Consider the following 22978-nt stretch of genomic DNA (forward strand, 5'->3'; position numbering starts at 1 on the left):
TGTTTGTGCCTATATTACTGAGGGTGTAGGAAATCAAACATTCACTACTGGTGACAGCACAAATCAGAACAGTCTTTCTGGAGCCCTAACTTGGCATTTTTCTATTAAAATTACAAGTAAATGTATCCTTTGACACACCAATTCCACTTCTAGGAATTTATCTTACAGATAGGTTCAAATGTGTACAAAACAGCATGTGTACAAAACTATTCACTATAGCGTTTTTATAAATAGCCCCTAAGGATTGGTAACAACTTATGTCCATCAATAAGCGACAGTTAAATGACGTACAACACATAAAATGGAAAGTTCTGTAGAATATAAAAGCTCTTTATACACAAACATAGAATAATCTCCAAAGTGTGTTAACGACAACAAAAAAACAAGGTATAGAATGGAGCAAATATTAGGACTTGTCTAAAAAAGTGGAAGAAAGAGATAGGTGTGTGTGTGTATTTCTTAAATATATATTAAAACAAAAATGTCTCTGAAAGGATATATAAGAACTGATAACACTGGTTTGGTTGCCTGTAGGGAAAGTAAGAGGATGGCTGGGTGGTCAAGGGAGGAAAGGAGATTTTTCACTATAAATATTAATAACTTAAATTTTACCACGTAAAAATATACCTATTCAACAAATACATATTAAAAAGTTGTTAAATTTTAGTGGCAAAAATGCCAATATCATGTTAAGTGATAAAGTACAATATAAAAGTATAACTATCCAGTATAAAATCATCTATTTAACATATGTTAATATAAGAAGGATATACAGTAAAATGTCAATAGTGACCATAGCTTGGCACTTTTCTCTTTTACTACTTTTCTTTGTTTTTTCTTGAGATGGAGTCTCGATCTGTCACTCTGTCACCCAGGTTGGAGTACAGTGGCATGATCTCGACTCACTGCAAGCTCCACCTCCCGGGTTCACACCATTCTCCCGCCTCAGCCTCCCGAGTAGCTGGGACTACAGGTGCGTGCCGCCACACCCAGTTAATTTTTTGTATTTTTAATAGAGACGGGGTTTCCCCGTATTAGCCAGGACGGTCTCGATCTCCTGACCTCGTGATCCGCCTGCCTCAGCCTCCCAAAGTGCTGGGATTACAGGCGTGAGCCACCACGCCCGGCCTCTTTTACTACTTTTCAAAATGTATTTTCCAAGCTTACTACAAATAAGTATATATTACTTTTATAAGCAGAGGAAAAAATTTTACTAGCAGCCAGGATGTCAAGACTATTTTAAGTATGTTATCCTATAATAATTTATTAATTTTATGAAATGCTTCCATTTGACTTTCAATTTGTTAGGCCTTCTACTGCAAGGGTTTGGTAATCATAGCAATCACTGAAGCCATTCAGCCAGAACCGAGAGTAATGTCATTCACAGATGCTGCTTGTTATGTTTTATAAATCATTCCTACCCTTATCAACCTGTGCTCCCCAAACTAAGAGGAGTCAGAGCAGAGAGTGAACAAATGTGAAAAGAAATACCTTATTTCAGAAAGAAACTACTCAAAGAAAGACTCCCACCCTATGGGATATACTAAACCTAAAGATATCAAAAGGAATACAGTCTTCCAAGTCTGTAAGCCTAATGCAGTCCAAGAGAAAAACAAAAATTAGAAGCAATTTTAAAATCTGTTGTGTAGCTAAAATTTCAAAGCATACTGTTTTATCACCAACAATTCAGCAATTAAGTAAATATACATATATTTCCCCCTTGAAAGGAATTCTATTAATTGAGGTGGTTTTATAAATTAGCACTAGGAACCATGATGCTCACCTTTTCTAGGATGGCCAGTGGCACTGTTGGCCTGGGTTTGATAAATTCCATCATTCTGTATACACACTAGATGAGAATCTGCTTCTGTACTGAAACTAGCTCCAATGCTAATGACATGCTCATTAGAAGAATTTAGTACTTTCATTACCTGGAAAGAAACAAAAACAACAACATTTGTTTAGAAACACTTTTAACATTGTATGCCTATTCTAAGAGCCACGTTCCTGACCAGCTTCATAATCGTCAAGCTTTGGTCTGGACAACTCCCTGGGAATGTGATAGAAACAAATGTTTTAAAATAAAATCACTTCAGTTGAACAGTAATCACCTCAATAAAACAGTAAGGAGACAAAAAATATGATCAAACAGATTATTTACTAGCAAACAAATTCTATAATTTCAAAAACAATGTTTGTTGCCATAATACATTAGATAGTCTAATTCAAAACAAAAAATTTAATGTGACACAATTCTAAGGAACTCTAATGTTCAATAATTGTCATTTGAATAAAACAATTATACTTACATCGCTGTACTTTTTCCGTGGTATTTTTATGCAGCTTTTTCCCATTTCCATATGAATCAATAGTTGATCTATATTATGCAAGGTATACTGGTAATTTCGAAGGTCCTACATAGAATAATCGCATTACCATAAACTACTAACCATGAGCATTTTTCCATCCATTAAATCCTTCTTTAAGAAATCCTTCTCCACAACAGTAATAAAGAATATGATTCTCAGGAAAAATTTTGTAGTATTTAGGGTATCTCCTCTTTCTAGTTACAGAACTTCCAAAATAGAAAAGGTCTTCAAACTATGCATGGATAAATACAAGTGAGTCCACTGAAATATTTTTCTATGGTAACAGGGAAACACAAAATTACAAAAAGTATAAGTGGAAGGGAACTTTAGGTATCATCTAATCCAACACTTCCTATTATAAACGAGAAAACTAAGGTCATAATTTGCTCAAAATCACAAGACTGACTGACTTTACTAATACATTTACAAAAGTTTCAACAACTTTAAGAGGTCTGTATAGAGTTATTACATTACCTAAACATCCAAGAACTGCAGGAGAATGAATCAAAAGGCAATTAGAATCAGGTACACATACATGAGGAGATAGTATGTTCTACAAAAGCAATTCATCAAAAACTGAGCACTAATATGTTAAAATAATTAGGATTTATTGTAAATGAATGGTCATTATACCAAACATGGCAAATTAAAGTAGGAAAATATAAATGTGTAAACTTTGCTAAATAAAGTTTTAAAGTAACAGTATAAAAACACCTAATAAAATAGTTCAATTACTCACAACAAGTAAGTTCATAATAGTGTGTCCTATTTCTCCAAAAAGAGATTTTCGGCCTCTGATACTTGTTAGAGGAGCAGGATATGCTATACATAAGAAAGGAAAACTGGTTACTATAACAAAAAAAAAAAGCCCAAATTATTGAATTTATTACCTTCAATTCTCATTCTACAAACAAACATTATGTAAAAATATCACCCAATCAGTTCTTAAGGGAGAGAGACAATTTTTTTTTTTTTTTTTTGAGACAAGGTCTCACTCTGTTGCCCAAGCTGGAATGCAGCGGTGCGATCTCGATTCATTACAACCTCCGCTTCCAGGATTCAAGCAAGTCTCCTGCCTCAGCCTCCCAAGTAGCTGGGATTATAGGCGCATGTCACCACGCCCGGCTAATTTTTGTATTTTTAGTAGAGACAGGGTTTCACCATATTGGCCAGGCTGGTCTCAACCTCCTGACCTCAGGTGATCTGCCCACCTTGGCCTCCCAAAGTGCTGGAATTACAGGAATGAGCAACCACACTCAGCCAAGAGATAATATTAACACTTACTGTTTATCTATGTATCTACTAGATGCTACATTGAACTGGGAACTATACATACGTTATCTTATTTAAATCCAGCAACAACCTAATGAGTGTGTCTATACTATTTCATAAATGAGAAAGCTGAGACACAGAAATGAATCAACTTGTTCCTAGTGGCTAAGTTAATAATTGGTGAAACAGATTTGGAACTAGGCTTGTCTGATTCCAAAGTATTTAATCTTTTCATTATACATCTTGTTTCTGCAAAATTATAGGGGGTGGAAAATTATGATAACTGGTTAGAACTCTATAAATTTCTGATAATTTAAAGATAAATACAAAGAACTAAAGACTTTTAAGGCATTCATAATTAATATTCAATTGTGCTAATTTATGAATGGTCGTAAACTTTTAAAGTTATTGGTTCAGCATGATAAAAGAAATATACAGATAGAGTCAGGGAAACTAATGCACAAAAAGGGAAGGGACATGAGGTTGGTTACCTAACTATGTTCTTTCTTTAGAGCACCATAAATACTGGACAACAAAAAGGAAAAGAGACCTTACTGGCAACGCAGCAGGGATTCTGAAGGAAAGAAGGCAAGACTATTTCTATAGTGATAACACACAGACACATTTGTAACCTTCAGTTCTCAAGTTAGGTCTTAAGCAAACTAATCTCTTTAATGTCTATTACACAAATACACTTTCTTAAAATTCTAAAGAAGCACCACATACCCAACATTAGCTGCTTTAAAGACTTAAGTCAAAGTAGTCATATTCTTGCTAGTACAAACATATTTTGTAATTCTAAAAAGGCAACTAAGTTATTTGAAGGACAGTGGGTCTAGATTCGAAAAAAATACAAGACATTAGTGTTAAAAGACATACAAATGATAAAGGACATGATTAACTGGTAACTTTTTGCCTTATATGAATAAGGGGGCATCCTTTGCAATATGAAGAGGTAATTTTGTTTAAAACACTGTTCTCAACAGGTTATAGCTTAGAATGACATACTATCTGAGTTACAAAGGGACCTCATAAATCATCTATTTGAACATTTAATGGTATTCAAAACCAGTGATCTCAGAATAAAACCACAGATATTTTCAAAAGCATTTAAAAATTACTAATTTGAGACAGTTACTTTCAGTCTTTATTCTTGGGACTTTAACTTTCACATTAGTTTTTTCAAATGTACGTTACCTCTGTAACAAAATACACACACACACACACACACACACACACACACACACAGAGTTCACATCTAAAAAGACATGGGCACCAATAATGTCAAAGTGCCAGTCTATGTAAAATCTAGTAGGACAGAAAGAATTCAGAAAACAGCTGAGGCGAATTAACTATTATATATAACTGACAATTTCCCCTTATTACTACTAAATAGCTTATCATAGCTTTGCAGTTCCAATCCCTATGATTTATGAGAAGCCCTTCATATTGCTCCATGATTCTCCAACCTTCAGTGTGAGAAAACCAGACTATCTAGAAGTGCTACTGGCAAAAATACTGTCCATACTTACAGACATGTTCCATAATAATTTGATTAGCTAGTTTATTCCCCTAATCTTCTATTAAAAAATATTAAATCAGAGGCAAAATACTGGGTTGAATTGATGAAACATTTGGCTTAAAGTGAAATGTCTTAAGCTCTTTGGTTCACACAGTACGAAACCTGAGATGCAAATTAAATTTTGTTACTCTTCCCACAAGTTAATAGCATCACACATATAAATCTTAAATGGTAAGGAACACTCATTCCCAAAATCACAATTTAATAAAATTTGCCAAATAGATTATCCCTTTTTTTTTAATTTGTCTATTCTGAAATAGTAATCACCACTTTTATAGCTTCTCAACATTTAATTTTCCTCCAAGAAAATCCCTACCAACTTATATTAGAATCAAATGTCTAAAAAGTTCATTAGACGTGATGTACTTCAAATGCAATAAATATATTTCTTGAAAAAAGTCAGAGATAAAAGATACAGTGGGAATTCAAAAAAGTTTAACACTAGAAATGATTCTAACTCAGAAATCACCATATATATAAACATCACAGCAGCTTTAGAATCACCAGTTGTGTCAAGGGTAGATAAGTAAATACACACACATGCCCATACACATGAATGATACAGGCTATATCACCTTTGAGAGATAAACATCAGAATATAAAAATAAGAATAATCAAGCTTAGAAAAATAACCACAATTTCTAAGTACTTCCTTCCCTAAAAATAGTTACTTTTAATTATAGTCAGTAACTGAAAACAATAGCACTGATAACCCAAAAATCCTTTATGTTTGGCTTTATAATATAGAAAAATGGAGAGAGGCAATGATTTACCTTCTTAATATGCAGGCAACATAACAAACTCCCAACAGTAGATACTTTTAAGAAAATTTTAGCAAAAATAATTAACACATGTTGAACATCCCAAATCTAAAAACCTAAAATCCAAAATGCTCTAAACTCTGTAACTTTTTCTTCTTTTTTTTTTTTTGAGACGTAGTCTTGCTCTGTCACCCTGGCTGGAATGCAAAGGCACGATCTCAGCTCACTGCAAAGCTGCCTCCTAGGTTCAGGTGATTCTCCTGCCTCAGTCTCCTGAGTAGCTGGGATTACAGGCACCTGCCACCTCACCTAGCTAATTTTTGTATTTTTAGTAGAGACAGGGTTTCACCATGTTGGCCAGGCTGGTCTCGAACTCCTGACCTCATGTGATCCACCCACCTTGGCCTCCCAAAGTGCTGGGATTATAGGCGTGAGCCACTTGCCCGGCCTATAGCTTTTTCAAATGCCAACGTGATGCTCAAAAGAAATGCTCACTGGAGCATTTCAGATTTTGAATTTGGGATGCTTAACTGGTATGTATTCTGTGAATATTCCAGAATCTAAAAAAGTCCAAAATCCAAAAAACTGATCCAATATATTTCAGATATGGCATACTCAACCTGTACTGTGAAAGAAAGTTTTCTGTTTTGTTCTGAAATTTAAGAAGAAAAGTTTTAGGTAATAAAATAACTTATAAACATCTAGAAACTTGAAGATATACCACAGTTATCTAGACCAACCTGGTAGCAGAAGAGGGTTGTCTTAGAACTTTAAAAGCACAGCAAAATAAAAGTAGTTCCATTAATCCATTAAAATTGATGTTAATGATTCCCTGAAAGTCTTTACATTCTTTGAAAATATGCAATTTAACTTATTACTCTAAAACTTACCTTTATATTCTGCACCCAATCTCAACATTAAACGCATAGGAAAAACCTTTGCCCAGGGAATCTCAAGCTTCTGGATAAGAATTCCACAAAGAAAAGGATTACTTGGTAATGGGAGACCATCAAGTTTCTGAAAAGTAGGTGTAATAAACAGGAATCCTCCATGATCTTTGCTACTGAGAAAACTCTCAGTAAAGGTAATACTGTCCAAGTTTTCTATGTATTTTCCTGCAAAATAAAATCATTAGTAAAAAGATTTTAAGTTGTTTTGTTATTGTTTTGAAGAAATGTTCTGAGTTTGAATATCCCAATACAAACTGTCTTAAGTTAAGACACTATAGTTTTTTTTTCTTGTTTCTGTTCTTGCAAAAGCATCTATTAAATACCTTCTGTACACAAAGCTCCCAATTATTCCTGGATATTGGGGATTATGAACAAAAACTTGAAAATGTTTCCAACCGTTCAGTTTTTCTCCTTACTGCATGATCATGTGAAAAATTATCAAATCTCCTAGTCTTGTACAGACAGTAAGGAAATTACATAGATACATTTAAAAAACAAGCAGGCAGGCCAGGCACAGTGGCTCACGCCTGTAATCCCAGCACTTTGGGAGACTGAGGCGGGCGGGTCACTTGAGATCAGGAGTTCTAGACCAGCCTGGCCAGCATGCTGAAACCCTGCCTCTACTAAAAATACAAAAAGTAGCTGGGCATGATGGCAAGTGCCTGTAATCCCAACTACTTGAGAGGCAGAGGCAGAAGAATCGCTTGAATCCGGGATGTAGAGGTTGCAGTGAGCCAAGATTGTGCCACTGCACTCCAGCCTGGGTGGAGACACTGTCTCAAAAAAAAAAAAAAAAAAAAAATCAAGGATATATTTCCATTTTTTAAATACAAAAATCTGCATATAGACCACTAATCACATAAAATGTTAGTTTTAAAGAGACAAAGTAATTATTAAGCTATTTTCAGAAATCAGCAATCTCTTCAAGAAATAATTCTTTAGTATAGCTAGCACAGCCAAAAGCATAAATGCCTTTAACAAATTTATCCATTCCCTAGTCTGAACAGTTCAAAATAAAATGCCATACCTTTTAGAGCATCCTTATATATGGTGATAAATAGTCTGAAGATGTCCTTAGGAACAGTATCTTCATTTGGCAAACGTAACAATAGAATAATAATTTCTGCCTGTCCCAAGCCATGCAATCCATTGGTTGAAAAGTACCAATATTTGTCTGAGGAATCTTAGATGATAAAAGAATATAACTATTAAGGTCAACTTTTATTAACCAAAAAACGAAGAACAATTGTTTCTGCATTTAACTTTTCTTTTTTTTTTTTTTAAAGCAGAGACAGGGTTTCACCATGTTGGCCAAATTGGTCTCGAACTCCTGACCTCAAGCGATCCACCCACCTTGGCCTCCCAAAGTGCTAGGATTACAAGCGTGAGCCACCACACCCAGCCATAACTTTTCAAATTCCTTGTGTTCCCAAAGTTCTTCTTATGAAAACCTTAAATTGAATTGTGTAAGATTCATATAAAGTAAGAAAAAGGATTATCATAGGGAGCCAATTAATAAATAACATTAAAATAAAAGACACACTAAATGCTGAAATGTAGTGGATAAGAATCTAGTTTCAAATAGAATGAAAAGCTGACAGATGCATTATGGAGTAGTGAGGATTATTAATCATTAAGGATTACTTCCTTACTCTTTAATTAGGTCACATGTCACTTACTTTAAAACTGTCTTTACTGCTACTAAATCAGAATTGCTGCTTATTTCGGTTACTAAATTTCAATTTATCTAAAAGCCACAGGAGATATAGTCAATTGTATCAAGAGAATCAAAATACAGCTCAGCTATATAAGCTCATGACGTAAACCTAAGATTGACTGAGGGATGCTAACACAAATCTGTAAGCTCATGTTTCAAGTCCTACTGAACATAAATTTGCAAAATTTATTTACAGTCACATATGGCTGAAAAACCAATATCCAATCCTGGTTATTTTTCACCAATGCCAGTCAAAATCTAACCTGAAGATGTAATTAATTGAGAAATCCTGCTTACCAATTAAGGAAATAAGGATAAATTATTACTTACAAAATACGAATTTGACATTCACGAGCAGATTTGCATTTAGGACAAATGTAACAGGATGAAAGCCTTCACCTTCAAGAAGCAAAATGATCTGCTCATGAGATGGATGTTCTTCTACTACAGGCACTAAATGATGAAAGTAATATATTAATCAGGATAAATATCCTGTTAAATATGCTTACAAATGAGAAAAAAACAAATTTATAAATCCACCAGTGGCCTGATCAAATTTAAAAACAAAAGCAAACATGTTTCATAAAATCAGTCAACAACCTAGACAACTGTTAAATAGTAATTTTTACTTTTCTTTCCATGTAAAGTTATTAATACTGTAATGCATATAGTATATTTACACTATGTTGATTAAACAGCAAATGTATACAATTTTAGCACCTTCAAAGTTTTAAGACAAACGTTTTTATAAAGTGGATTCCAGTTTGGCAGGCACTCCATTTATAATTTTTGAAATGTACAAGTCTGTGAAAGTAGTCTAGACCCACGTTATATATGCTGCTTGCTACCACATGCCTGTGTCAGCACTTGCTACTATATGCCTATATCAGTGACCAGGTAGCAAAAAAATAAATAAAAATAAAATAAAAAATCTTGACAATCAATAGAAAGATACGCATGGCACACAAAGAACAGGGCTTACTATATTTTTGCCACTACACCTAGATTCATGTAGCGGCTCCTGCTGACAGAACAGAGATCCGAAGCTTCATTCCCCTACACTATCACACAGAGAACCGCCATGTGACATAACGCCTGGAGTGACAAGTGTCTATCCTAGAAACCACTCTGGGGTGGGGGTTAGCCATAGAATCTCCTGCTTGAAAAGGACCTTAGAAATCATCTAGGTTCTCTCTATTTACGAAGGAAACTGAGGCCCAAGGAGATTAAATAACACATTACAAGTCATAGATGTAACAAGTAGCAGACAAGGAACTAAACTTCCTAGCTTTGCCATCCAATTTAATGCTCTTTTCTTTAGGTATCATGCTCATTAAAAAAAAAAAAAAAAAAAGTAATAATCCGGTGTCAAAATTCTAATACAATGGAAACATTTCTTCAGACTAAAGGTCTACGAGCTTCCCTATTGCACTGGAGTTTGCGTCATTTGAAATTAGGGAGCCAGATGTGATAAATGGATCATAAAAGTTCAAATACTTTTAGAATTTGTTTTTAATATAGTAAGACTTTCTGTAAACAAGTTACCAGCCCTAGTACATACTGCAACCAAAGTAAGTTTTAAGAAAATCCATTTCATATGTCACAGACAAAATTGATCAATATATAGTTTTTAATTTTTTTAAATTTAAATAACTGCTCTCCTACCTGATCCCTTTTCTCCAGATGCAACCAGAAGTGGGGGCAAACTGTCCTCATCATTAGGTAGAAGACTAATCTTATTGCAAACGTACTTGTTAATATCACACAGTAACCTATAATCTGAAATACCAGCAATAGGTAAATTGCTGTTAACTAAGGCAACAGTAGCACTAGATGGTTCTTCAATTTCTGCAAAAACATCATTATCTAGTGTAAATGAACCAGAAGTAGGTAACCCCTCGTTTCCTGTGTTTATAGGCAATTTTTCCACTGATGGAACCTGAGAAATAGGACTCTGAATTATCTCATTTCTTGTAATATCTCCTGTCTCACTGTTTGGTTTTTCCACTGTAGTAGAATGGGAATGATCCACTGTGTTTACTGTCTGTAAAACATGGAATAAAAAAATTAACAAATCAGTTCATATTCTCTGTTCAACTATGAAATGAGATCACTATAGCCAAACATCTTTTTGGTAAGAATAAAACCAAAATGGGCTCAGAAATTCCCTTAAAGTCAAATTTCCCAAGAAACAGTACCATTTTGATTCTTCAAATTCAGGAGCATAACGTATTTAGAAGTATAAAGTTTTAGTTTTACTGCATGCTCAGGTAGGTATTAATGACTTAATATTAAGACTGGGAAAAATGAGGCAAGAACTTCAAGATCCCATATCATATCACACAGTAAGCAAGCTTAGTTCAATCCAAGGCTCTCCCCTTCTTATGATAGCCAAAAACCCTTGGGTGGGTAGGGAGGAGGGACAAGGTAGGAAGAAGGGGAGGGGAGTGGTTAGGAAGCAGCGCATTAGCTATATTCCACAAGAGTAACCACCTGGAATAAACTACCCATAAAGACTATTTCAAAAAAGCCTTTTTCTTTTTAGACTGTACAAAGTCAATATGAAATAAGAACCATTTATGAACTCAATATTTACTAGCCTGTTCAGAGTTTTCATTAATATAGATTGACAGTAGGTGCTAGCTAGGAAACATACCCATGGTAATTACAGCTATTTGTAAAGTGTAGCTCATGAACTCTTGACAAACAGCGTATGTTTCTACCAAATATAAACTTCAACAGAGCCGGTAAGTATCCATCTTTTTTTTTCTTTTTTTGAGATGGAGTCTCACCCTGTTGTCAGGCTGCAGTGCAGTGGCGTAATCTTGGCCCACTGAAACCTCTGCCTCCTGGGTTCAAGTGATTTTCTCCTGCCTCAGCCTGCCCTAGTAGTTGAGATTACAGGCATGCGTCACAACACCCGGGTAATTTTTGTATTTTTTTTAGTATAGACGGGGTTTTGCCATGTTGGTCAGGTGGTCTTGAACTCCTGACCTCAGGTGACCACCCACCTCGGCCTCCCAAAGTGCTGAGATTACAGGGGTGAGCCACCGCAGCCGACCTAGTATCCATCTTTTCTAATATATGTATGTAGCTAGAATCAACCAGGTGACTGGCACAGAGTAGATGCTCAATAAATCTATTTAATGCATAAAACATTACTAATTCATACATTTATACTTGCTTCTATGAGTATGTGCCACTTTACAATGAGAATTCTTAGTGATCTGGGATTCTGTATTATATATCTTATGTTTAACATCTAGTACATTTATGCAAATGCAAGCATAAGTTATCATCATCACATACTTTCTTGAATGTTTGAAAATAACTAAATAGATCTTAGTATAAATTAAATTACTAAATCTGTTACATTTCCCCAAACCAGTGGTTCTCAAAATGTGGTCTAGAGATCCCTGGGGTCTCCAAGACCCTTTCAGGGAATTGGTGCGGTCCTACAATTTTTTTCATATAATTTAACCAAAAAAAAAAGTATCACAACACACAGAATGTAGAACCAGATGTGAGAATATGTTTGTCTTCTATTAAGTCAGGCATTTAAAGAAATTGGCAAAAAGGCAAACAATGCCTCTATTCTCACTAAATTTTTGTTCTGAAAAACTTTTTTCATAAAATATTATTTCTGCTAATGTAATAGCCTTATTTTGTAATTAGTTAATAAATATTTAAATTTCTGAATTTTAATTTTAATATAGTAATTATCAATAGGTATAACCCACGAAACCTATAGTGCTTTAGGGTGCTCAATAACTTTTAAGAGTATAAAGGGGTCCTGAGGCCGAAAGTGTGAGAACCAGTCCCTTAAACTGACATTTAAAAAAGTAAAATCTGGGCCAGGTGCGGTGGCTCACTCCTGTTATAACCAGCATTTTAGGAGGCCGAGATGGGCAGATAACTTGAGGTCAGGAGTTTGAGACCAGCTGGCCAACATGGTGAAACCTCATCTCTACTAAAAATACAAAAATTAGCCAGGTGTGGTGGTGGGTGCCTGTAATCCCAGCTACCTGGGAGGCTGTGGCAGGAGAATCGCTTGAACCCGGGAGGCGGAGGTTGCAGTGAGCTGAAATTGCGCCATTACACTCCAGCCTGGGCGACAGAGACTCCATTTCAAAAAAAAAAAAGGTAAAATCTGCCAGGTGTGGTGATTTATACCTGTAATCTCAATGACTCAGGAGGATGAGATGGGAGGATTACTAAAGATCAGGAGTTTGAGACCAGCCTAGGCAAAATAGTGAGACCATGTCTCTTAAAAAAAAAAAAAAAGTAATTAAAAAAAATCTTTTTTTTTTTTTTTAAACAGTAAAGTCTAAACCAGGCATGGTGGCTCACATCTGTAATCCCAGCTACTTGGGAGGCTGAGGTGGAAGCATCACCTGAGCCCAGGAGTTAGAGGCTGCAGTGAGTGGTAATTATGCCACTGCACTCCAGCCTGGACAACACAGCAAGACTATCTCTCTTTTTTTTTTTAAGGGGATAAAATCTAAAATGTATTCAGTATATCAATACATCTCTTATTTTAGGAAGCTCAAAGTGTTTTAAAAAAAAAAGTACTCTAATAAAATCACACCAGGAATTATCTATGAAATAAAATTTTATTTAGTCAATAAGTTATTCTTTGAATTCCTTACCACAGGCATATCAGGTGAAAGAGGACTAAAGTCTTCAGAACATCTTTTACTTCCAGATGATAATTTTGTTGTATCTGCAACTTCACCATTGGGCAATATACCATCTGCAAACCATACTCTCTTCTGTTCTTTGGAGCACAGTCCTAGAATCCCAATTGAAAAAGTAAAACATTTTAATCTGGTAATATGACAATGATTTAATGCCAAATAGATCAGGAAATGTTTTCAAAAGCTTTTTGCTATCCACTGGCAATCCCTGAATTCTCAGGGCTACAAAGGTCTAGAGAAATAGCCTTTTGTGATCCCTCTACCCTGAGTGGAGTCTGTTTCTATCTAATTCATACAAAGGGAGCATATTAGACCAGGAATGGCCTTGGCAATCATATACTATGAAAAGGAAGGGACAGGAGATCTGTATAACCTCAGAGCATATTAGACCAGAGGTGGCTCTGGGAATCACTCTGAAGAGGAGTAGACAGGAAAGGTTACACCTTAAAGACAATGGGGAAGGAAGATTTAAAGCCTATATTATTGAGACTAAGTTTTTGTGAGTACGGAGTGGAGACTGAATAAAATTTAGGGACTAAGGTACAGTGATGAAAAGTGGAGTAGACTGAAGCATATATATATATATATTGCTTATCTGTATATTCCTCATACATATATATATAAAGAAAAAAAGAAATTTAAAACCTCAAAAAAGGTAACAGGATCACTTGAAATGTCTTAATATCACACGACATTTCTTACTTTTATTTAACAAGTATAACATTTTTTGTTCTTATAATGCAGATACTGAATTTTATTAATACTTATTATTTCCTTCCAAATTTGAAGGAAATAACTAGACATCAGCATAAACATTTTTCTCTTTTCTTACAAAGCATCCATAGAGGAAGGTTATGAAAATCTCTGCCAGATGATTTTAGAACAATATTTTTTTTAAAAAAAGGTTCAATGTCTACTTTCCAGAACATAATAAAGATAACTCTGAAAAAATTGGAATTATATATATATATTTTTTGCAATGTAGGTAGACATATTAAATAACATATCTTTTTTGTATTTGCAATATTTTTATAATTTAATCATTTGGGTTATCAATATAAGAATATGCACATATTTTCAAACACAAATTATTCATCTTTAGGCTATAATATACAACCATATAATGCTGAGTCTCCTTATTTCATTATAATAAATGGAAAACAGTTACTGAGTAATAAACTGAAGTCCACAAAAATACAAGGATCCAAATTTGCCTTTATCTGACATTTATGGTTTTTTTCCAGCATGTAAGAGACTAATAATTCATATTTAAAGACATACATGTGCCTTACTCAAGATGCTAATTGATGACGGGTTGTAAAAAGGAGCAGATAACTCAATGATTTAAAAACAGATTTAAAAAACATTATTACTGTGGTAAAATACACAACTACAAATAGGTTTTTAATGAAAAGGAGATAGAACAATTATTTACGTATTGCCTCTCAAACCCAAGCTCACCCTCTAAACTGGGCTCTTGGATGCCAGGTTGGAAGTCTGGAAAGTGCAATTCCCAGACTCTCGTTACTGGCTTTGGTCAGCTTTTTCCAATAGCAGGCACTGGTGGGAGACCATAAGGTGGGAAGAAATGAGAAGGAATTCTTTGTTTCTGGATCCTGCCAGGATCTTTGCAGCAGCAACACCGCTAGATACAGCTGCTAGACTCATGATTTTCAGTACTCCTAACATCAAATCTGGAGCTCTACTTTAGTCATCTGAGCACCAACTCTATGAGGCCTCTTGATGGTGCTGTGACCAAGGCTTCTGACTCCAACATCTGCGATCCAAACACCTCCTGGTGCTCCTACACTGAGCTCTAGCCTCTCCCCTTTTGTAGCCCCAAACTCCAGTTGTGGTGGTTGCTTCCTGCAGTTACTAATTGCTGAGGCACTTGAGCACAGCCTTTTTGCTCTTCCAGTCTTCCAGCCTGCATGTGTAACCAATTCCCTGTATTAAATCCCTCTTGATATTTAATCTGGTTTCTCTTTCCTGACTACATTAGAGAATTTCTGGCTACATTAGAGAATTTCTATTTTGATAATTTATCTTTAGTCTTAGACACAGCATTTTCTTCTATTACCTTCAACATTTGGTTGTTTAAGTGCTGAGACTGGCAAAGTTGTTGGTGAAGGTATACTGGACGTCTGGTTCTCCTGAGGAGGCTGGACAATAGTACATTCGTCGGAATGATTAGATTTAAGATTAGAACCAGTTGGACTCATCATCCTTTCAAATGCCTGAGCTATAAAGGGGAAAACAATAGTATTAAAATCTCAGATGTTTTTGTAATTTACTTCAAAGTAAATTTCAATAAATATTCTATTTTTCAAGTTGTAACGAGAAAGAAAGAAATGGCTAATCAAGAAAAAGAAGTAGCACTTGGCAAAGATACTGTCTGAGTTGGCAGCATGCCACTTTGATAAGCTACCAATAAGTTATTTCAATATTATATCTAAGGTGTATATTTGATATCCACAGAGAATAACCCTTATTTAACATGACTATCTCTGTTTTCGTCCTTGTACCCCTAGAGTCTATTTCCAACATAGTTTAGAGAGATTCTTTTAGACATAAATCATATCTCATTATTCCTCTGTTTAAAATCTTTTAATGGCTAACTAAAGTGAAAATTTAAGTTGTTACAATGGCTCACAAGACCCAACATAATTCATCCCTACCTCCTCCACTTTCCCAGTTACATGTTTGACCTCATCTCTCACTACAATGCCACTCATTCGCTATGGTCCAGCCACCCAGACCTCCTTGTTCTTCAAGTAAGTACTCCTACAGCTTAGAATCTTTGCTCCTATTATTCCCTTGGCCTAGAATGTTCTTCTCATACTCACACAGCTTTATTATCTCACCTCCTTCAAGACTCTGCTCACATGTCATATTACCATAAAGCCTTACTCTGACCACATTATAAAAAATACTACCTAAGGCCAGGCACAGTGGCTCACGCTTATAATTCCAATACTTTGGGAGGCTAAAGCGGGTAGATCACTTAAGCTCAGGATTGCTTTGAGACCAGCCTGGGCAACATGGTGAAACCCCATTTCTATCATAAATACAAAAAATCAGCTGGGCGTGGTAGTGTGTGCCTGTGGTCCCAACTACTAGGGAGGCTGAGGTGGGAGGACTGCTTGAACCTGGGAGATGGAGGCTGCAAAGAGCTAAGTTCGCACAATTATACTCCAACCTGAGTGACAGAGTGAGACTCCATCTCAAAAAAAAAAAATTCCTTTTGCCACTAATCTGTTAACTATCTATCACTCTTACACTTTTAAAATTTTTTAATTGAAGGTAGTATCACCATCTGATATCTTTTTGTTTACTATCCATCTCTACATACATTCATAAATTTCATGAGAATATGGCTTCTATTTTGCTCTCAGCTTGAGCTTCAGAATGCAGAATAGTGCCTGAATACTGCTGAGTGATTCTTCATCCAAAAAACAAGGTACATTGATAGCTCTCCCTTCAGCATTTCTCCAAACTGATCTGCTATAAATGTTGCCACTGCTAAAACAATCTTCCTCAAGTGCCACTGAATGATGGCACTCATAAAATGGCTTCCATTAACCAAGTGAAGTCCAAACATCTTACTCTCAATTTCAAAGTAATTTCTAACTTGCCTCAAATCTACTTATTGACATTCACATGTGCGCTTCCTTGAAACTCACATAATCTCAGGACAGCTTTCTCATTATCTACTATCTCTATTCAAATTATCTTTTTCTTCCAATCTTTCACATAGTGTGTCTCACAACCCATGAACCATCTTTCTCTTCTCATTTGATATCATTATTTTAAATGATCACTTCTATTATTTTCAACCCTAAAGCTGATATTAACTTTTATTTATGCTTTCCTGTGGCATATAAATTAATAATAAATAGCACCGTAAATGAAACTATATGCTATATCAAAATAGAATAAATTTAAACAGATAACTAAATAAACTAATTCCACAGTATTTTCTTTGATAAACCAAAGCTTGATTTCAGTATTCTATGAATTTCTTTAATGATCATATCTTCTCCCCTCCTGGACCCTTAGAGTCAAAATATGTCTGAATGCTCACCCAAAAATCTGACCTGTCAACATAAATAACGTTTCAAATTCTCATGGATGTTTAATTTCTTTTTAATGGGGGAGATAATTATGTGGGAGCTTGCTCTAAAATTTCTGAATTCTAGCAGATTGCCTTGGCTAACAGCACCAGCAGTCATCTTCTAGGCTACTGAAACAGCATAAGAAAAAACAAAACAACTATAAGCACTTAAACTGACCTCTTCATAAACATGGAAACATAAAAAGATTTACACTTTGTTATCTTCCAGAGCAGAGGTCAACAGCAGGGAGAAAAGCAGCTTACCTCAGGCTAACAGACTCACATCAGAGCTTTTTGAAGAATTGCTGAAAAAAGTTATCTTCATTCAAAAGAGAAAAACAAATTATTATCAGGTATTCATTCCCCCTGGCTAACAGGAAGCAGTGCCTGAGGTAGTGCACAGGTCTGGTCAAAAAAGGCCCAAGTAATATTTGCCAGGAATTAAACTGTCAACGAATCTTTGAAAATGCCAAGTGGTACTCAAAAGAATAAACATGGACTTGGGGAAAAAAACACAACACACACACACACCCCCCCACACACACAACCTGTGAGAACTCAAAGACCACCAGGACTACTGCTAATAATTGTAGCTAATTAGAGAGCCAAAGAAATAATGGGAAGTGTACATATGCAAAATTCTAAAGTTGAGAAAGCAAAAAAAGATATGAGACAAAAATGTGCAAATAGTGTGGCAGTCCTATGAATTTATAAAATCATAAATATTACCACCTTATCTTGTACTATCATTTTAGGTTGTTATTCTCTAAAGGGTTTGAACTATTATCTTGCCCTATGCTATTAATAAATAATATTGAGTACTACTTATTGGTAGGTATCTACAAGTGTTTATTTAGATTAAGATGATGAACATGACGATGATGACAAAAACAAATAGGCAGATGAAATGCAGCATTTAGGGACTTGGTACCTGTTAAAAGTTAATGAACTGCCACTCCAGAAACTGAATGCTTCCTTTCCAGACTGGTAGTATTAATTGTGAGAGTGGAACAAAAAGAAGAGAAACCAAGCCTTGGGATGTCCCACCTAAGCCAGATAATTCAACACTAGGTCCTTGCCTTAAGAAAATAAAGAAGTTTATCTTTGTCACAATCCAATTAATTTTAACATATATTCAATTACTGGAAGAAAATACATCAAGTTAATACTCACCTTTACTAATAGTTTCATAGCAGACTACACATACTCTTGCTTCCTTTTCTAGATATTGCAGTTTACTCTTCCTACTACAACAGACACCACAAAATACCTATAAAGAATAAAATACCAAATTTATTTTTGTTTCAAGAATACTTACACCATCTAGAACTAAAAATACCATTTGACCCAGCCATCCCATTACTGGGTATACACCCAAAGGATTATAAATCATGCTGCTATAAAGACACACGCACACGTACGTTTACTGTGGCACTATTCACAATAGCAAAGACTTGGAACCAACCCAAATGCCCATCAATGATAGACTGGATTAAGAAAATGTGGCACATATACACCATGGAATACTATGCAGCCGTAAAAAAGGATGAGTTCATGTCCCTTGTAGGGACATGGATGAAGCTGGAAACTATCATTCTCAGGAAACTATTGCAAGGATTGAAAACCAAACACCACATGTTCTTACTCATAGGTGGGAACTGAACAATGAAAACACGTGGACACAAGAAGGGGAACATCACACACCGGGGCCTGTCGTGGGGTGGGGGGAGAGATAGCATTAGGAGATATACCTAATGTAAATGACGAGTTAACGGGTGCAGCAGCACACCAACATGGCACATGTATACATACATAACAAACCAGCACATTGTGCACATGTACCCTAGAACTTAAAGTAAAATAATAAAAAATAAATAAATAAATAAAATAATACTTACACCTACTAGAGGCAGTGTGGAGAGGTCCTAAACCTAATTAACCAAAACTCTTTTTCCTTATTATATAAATCATTTCCTAATCACCATAATCATAGGTGGAATTCTTTTTTTTTGTAACTTAAATGAAGTTTCTGCAATTTGATACCATATTTCTGATAAGGAGAATTCCTCTAAATCAATTATGTTCATTGGAAAGGGAACAAAAACTATCTTTAATGAATAAGTTTACAATATTAAAAGTTCTTTGTAATTCTTCATTTAAAACTTTTTAAAGTAAAATATTATTTTGTTAAAAAAAATAGGACGGATCTGAAACCAACATATTACTGAAAAATCTGAATAAAAATGTAATAGGATTTCTATAGGCAAGCCTTAGAATTTATAGACAGTCTTTTTATCTTGGCTATTACCAGTCACAACTCAAGGTCAGCTTCAGTATTCTGAACCCTGTGGAAGCCAATTTGCTCTGGAGTGTTTCCCTGGGCACTGATCACAACACTAGCTGTAGATTGGTCTTGAAATTAAATGTTTGAGGACAAAGGGGAATCTGACCAAATCTGGAATATTTAACGTGTCAATATTACAGAGATAAGAACAAATATTCTTAAATGTCACAAAAATTAGTAATTAAATAATTGTTTCTCATTTCCCAGCATGTAATTAATGCCCCTGACAATGTAACATTTATTCAACCATCAACCAATCTGCAAAATAACACTGCTTTATTTATTTCCCTGACTGGTAGATGAAAAACACTGATTTTAAACTAACTCAATCTTGTAATTATCTGTTAATCAGCCTTTTCTATCACATTATATTTGTTTAAAATGTCTCAAAAGAACAAAAGATTTAAAGATTTTTATAACTTACTTTCCCACATGCTCGGCAATGGTGTCGTCGTTTTGTAAAAGTAAATTTGACTTGGCAGTTCATACAGTTTGGAGCTTCTGAATCAGGAACCCAAGTAGGCTGCTTCTGGCCCAAAACCAAGCCTTCTTTGCAAGTGTTTTCAGGTAGAGAATCTTCATTTGCAGTTACAGAACTAGATCCACCTTCAGAATTACTTTCTATATCAATGTAGTTAGAGTTGAAGCTAACCTGAGGATCAGCTGTAGAATCCACAGCGCAAGTGACTGGAACAACGGTGTCTGCTCTGCTGGGTTCACTTTCTATTGTATTTGGAACATCTGGCTTATTCAGGTCTTTTGAACTCCTTGTTCTTGATGGAAGGCCAAACAATTGCTTAGGTCTGGCCCCTCCAACAGATTGACTATTAGTATCAGAGACTGATAATTCATTTGTAATCTCAGACTTACTGGTAAGTAACCCTTGTTCAATTGGAATTGTGCTTTTTTCTCCTAAAGAAAGGCCATTTTCTATTGCATTTTGTTTATCAACTGTTTCACAAATTATATTAATACCATGACTTTCCCCAATAGCTCCTGCTTCTGCATTGAAATATATATTATTGATGTTTCCATCATCTAAGTCTTTCATATCTATATGATTCATTTGCAATTTAGAGTCATTTACATTTTCTTCAAAAGACTTTATGTTAGTGGTCTGAAGATACTGTTCTGTCAGAAACGCATCAAGTTCAGCATCACTAATTAATGTGCCACTTTTTGTGCCTTCATCAATATTAAAGTAATCTAAGTCTTGTCCATCCATATCATTGCTTGAAAAAGTATTAATAAAACCCTCACAACAATCGGAAGACTCTAGGACATTAGTGCCAGAAAGCCCCTCTTGAGATTCTACAACTGTAGAATTGGTGTCACCACCATCCAAAGACGCAACTCTGATTACCGTCTGGTCAGGATCTATCTTTCTGTCTTCCATCCCTTCAATTAATGGCTGAAGGACTATGTTTTTACATTTTTCCTGTTTCAAAAGATCAGTCTCCTTGAATGGTTCCCCACCTAGAACAACACTGTTCTGTATTTCTTCATGTATAGTCACAGCATCTTGTATATTATCTTTATGTTCATGCTGAGGTAAAAAATCACCCCGTGCTTTACTTTCAATTAATGATCCACACATAGACCCAGATACGGGAAGACAGGACAATGAGGACTGTACATCTTCACCTGAAACATGTAAAGCTGAAGAGGAATCTTGGATTACATCATTATCCTTAAGGTCTAAATTTCTTGAGTCTTCTTGTGCAGATTGTTTCATAAATATAACAGTCTTATCTTCCTGAAAGGAAAAGTCAGGTAATTTGAAATTTTCATCTCTTGAATTTAAATCATTTAAGCATAAATCTTCATTTTTTGGAAGGCTGAAGGTCAAAGCACTTGTCTTGCCCTCTTCTTTTAAACATTCTGCAGCGGTTATGACTGCCACACCTACTTCCTCTTTTACTAAGCCATCATCTTTTAGTAATTCACATGGCTGGCTCTTGTGTTGTAGCTTGTCTTTGGCATCAAACATTTTGGAACTTTGCTGAGTCAAAGCAGATGACATGTTAAAATCAACAATTGGTTCTAAGTGATTAAAGATCTTTTTATCTTTTAAATTTTCTGTTCCACTGTAATTACAGGAATCTGAAAGTGTATCTACTTTTATACCCAATTCTTTTATTCCTCCGATTTCTCTATTTTGTAATTCAGAACTGGTATCATTCTGTGGTTCTCTGACAGTATCACTATCATGGTCTGTTGAAGAAACACAGGGAGTATCTGACACTGAAGATAAATCCAATCCAATCAAGGAATCTGCATTAGACTTAAAATCATCTGACAATAATTTTTTAATATCTTCTTCACTATTAGTTGCATTAACTAAGTTACCCATGTCACTTATCAGATCACAGATAGGTTTACTACATCGTCCCATATATAAAGGCTGGATTTCATCTGAAGTACCACCATCCACAGAAGAAAGAAGATCAAGTCCTGTCACATTTTTTTCATTTTGTATAGAAGTAAGTCCCTTGAGTGATTTTTCATTGAGGGAACTCTCATTTATTTCATAGCTTGTTTCTGATGAGGCACAACTATTAATACATTGTTGGTCTCTTGGGAGCAATGAAGTTGGCTGTGAGGAAGCCAACTCTGAAGAAACTGAGCAGTGGTTAGAATTATATGCATTTTGTACATCTTGAAGATAATCTTGTTCATCTGAAATAGAGAAACAGTGTTATTCGGGAGACTCAAATCAAATAAAAATTATTAAACATACTATGTTTCCCAAGACTTCTAAACTAAATAAGCTTTTTTTAAAGAACACAGATTATCCTTTTGCAAAGCAGAAATAACCTCCAAAACTATTTTTTTATTTCCTTTACAGCATTTATTTTTATCTGAAATTATCTTGTTTATGATTGTTGGCTGTTTCAACTACAAAATAAGTGTCACAAGTGCAGGGACCTTGTCTTTTTTTCTGACTTATACCCCCATTGCTTAGAATAGTTCCTGAAACTTAAGTGTTCAAGAAATGACTGACTGAATAAATGAACGTTCTTAGATCTTGATCTCATGCACAGTTGCTCTAATAATTTGATCTTAATCTTTCCTTTGTTTGTGAGGACTCCTCAAGTTGGCTTTCTACTTGTTCATTTTTCTATCACCTGGATCCTACCCTCGCTCCCCTGTGGTGCTCTAATTGAGGTTG

General features: G+C 35.2%; 1 protein-coding gene across 7 annotated transcripts in view; it reads right to left on the minus strand.

The window, feature by feature from the left end:
- Positions 1–22978, minus strand: part of LOC105475073 (zinc finger FYVE-type containing 16) — a 65281-nt gene that overhangs the window by 19848 nt on the left and 22455 nt on the right. For 5 of the 7 annotated variants that reach the window (XR_011624891.1, XR_011624890.1, XM_011730049.3 and 2 more), the window contains 11 exons: positions 20231–22485; positions 18636–18732; positions 15429–15590; positions 13301–13443; positions 10317–10695; positions 8982–9104; positions 7962–8117; positions 6875–7099; positions 3109–3191; positions 2310–2414; positions 1784–1931 (listed from right to left, as the gene is read on the minus strand). Coding sequence is in view for 5 of the 7 variants with exons in the window: in XM_011730049.3 (XP_011728351.2) it covers positions 1784–1931; positions 2310–2414; positions 3109–3191; positions 6875–7099; positions 7962–8117; positions 8982–9104; positions 10317–10695; positions 13301–13443; positions 15429–15590; positions 18636–18732; positions 20231–22485 (3876 nt within the window). In the remaining 2 variants the exon portion in view is untranslated. Of the gene's footprint in view, positions 1–1783; positions 1932–2309; positions 2644–3108; positions 3192–6874; positions 7100–7961; positions 8118–8981; positions 9105–10316; positions 10696–13300; positions 13444–15428; positions 15591–18624; positions 18733–20230; positions 22486–22978 lie in introns of those variants that run through there. The other 2 variants (XM_071098753.1, XM_071098754.1) reach the window with 2 other exon arrangements.

Source organism: Macaca nemestrina, chromosome 6 (assembly GCF_043159975.1).
Source record: "Macaca nemestrina isolate mMacNem1 chromosome 6, mMacNem.hap1, whole genome shotgun sequence".
Taxonomy (NCBI): domain Eukaryota; kingdom Metazoa; phylum Chordata; class Mammalia; order Primates; family Cercopithecidae; genus Macaca; species Macaca nemestrina.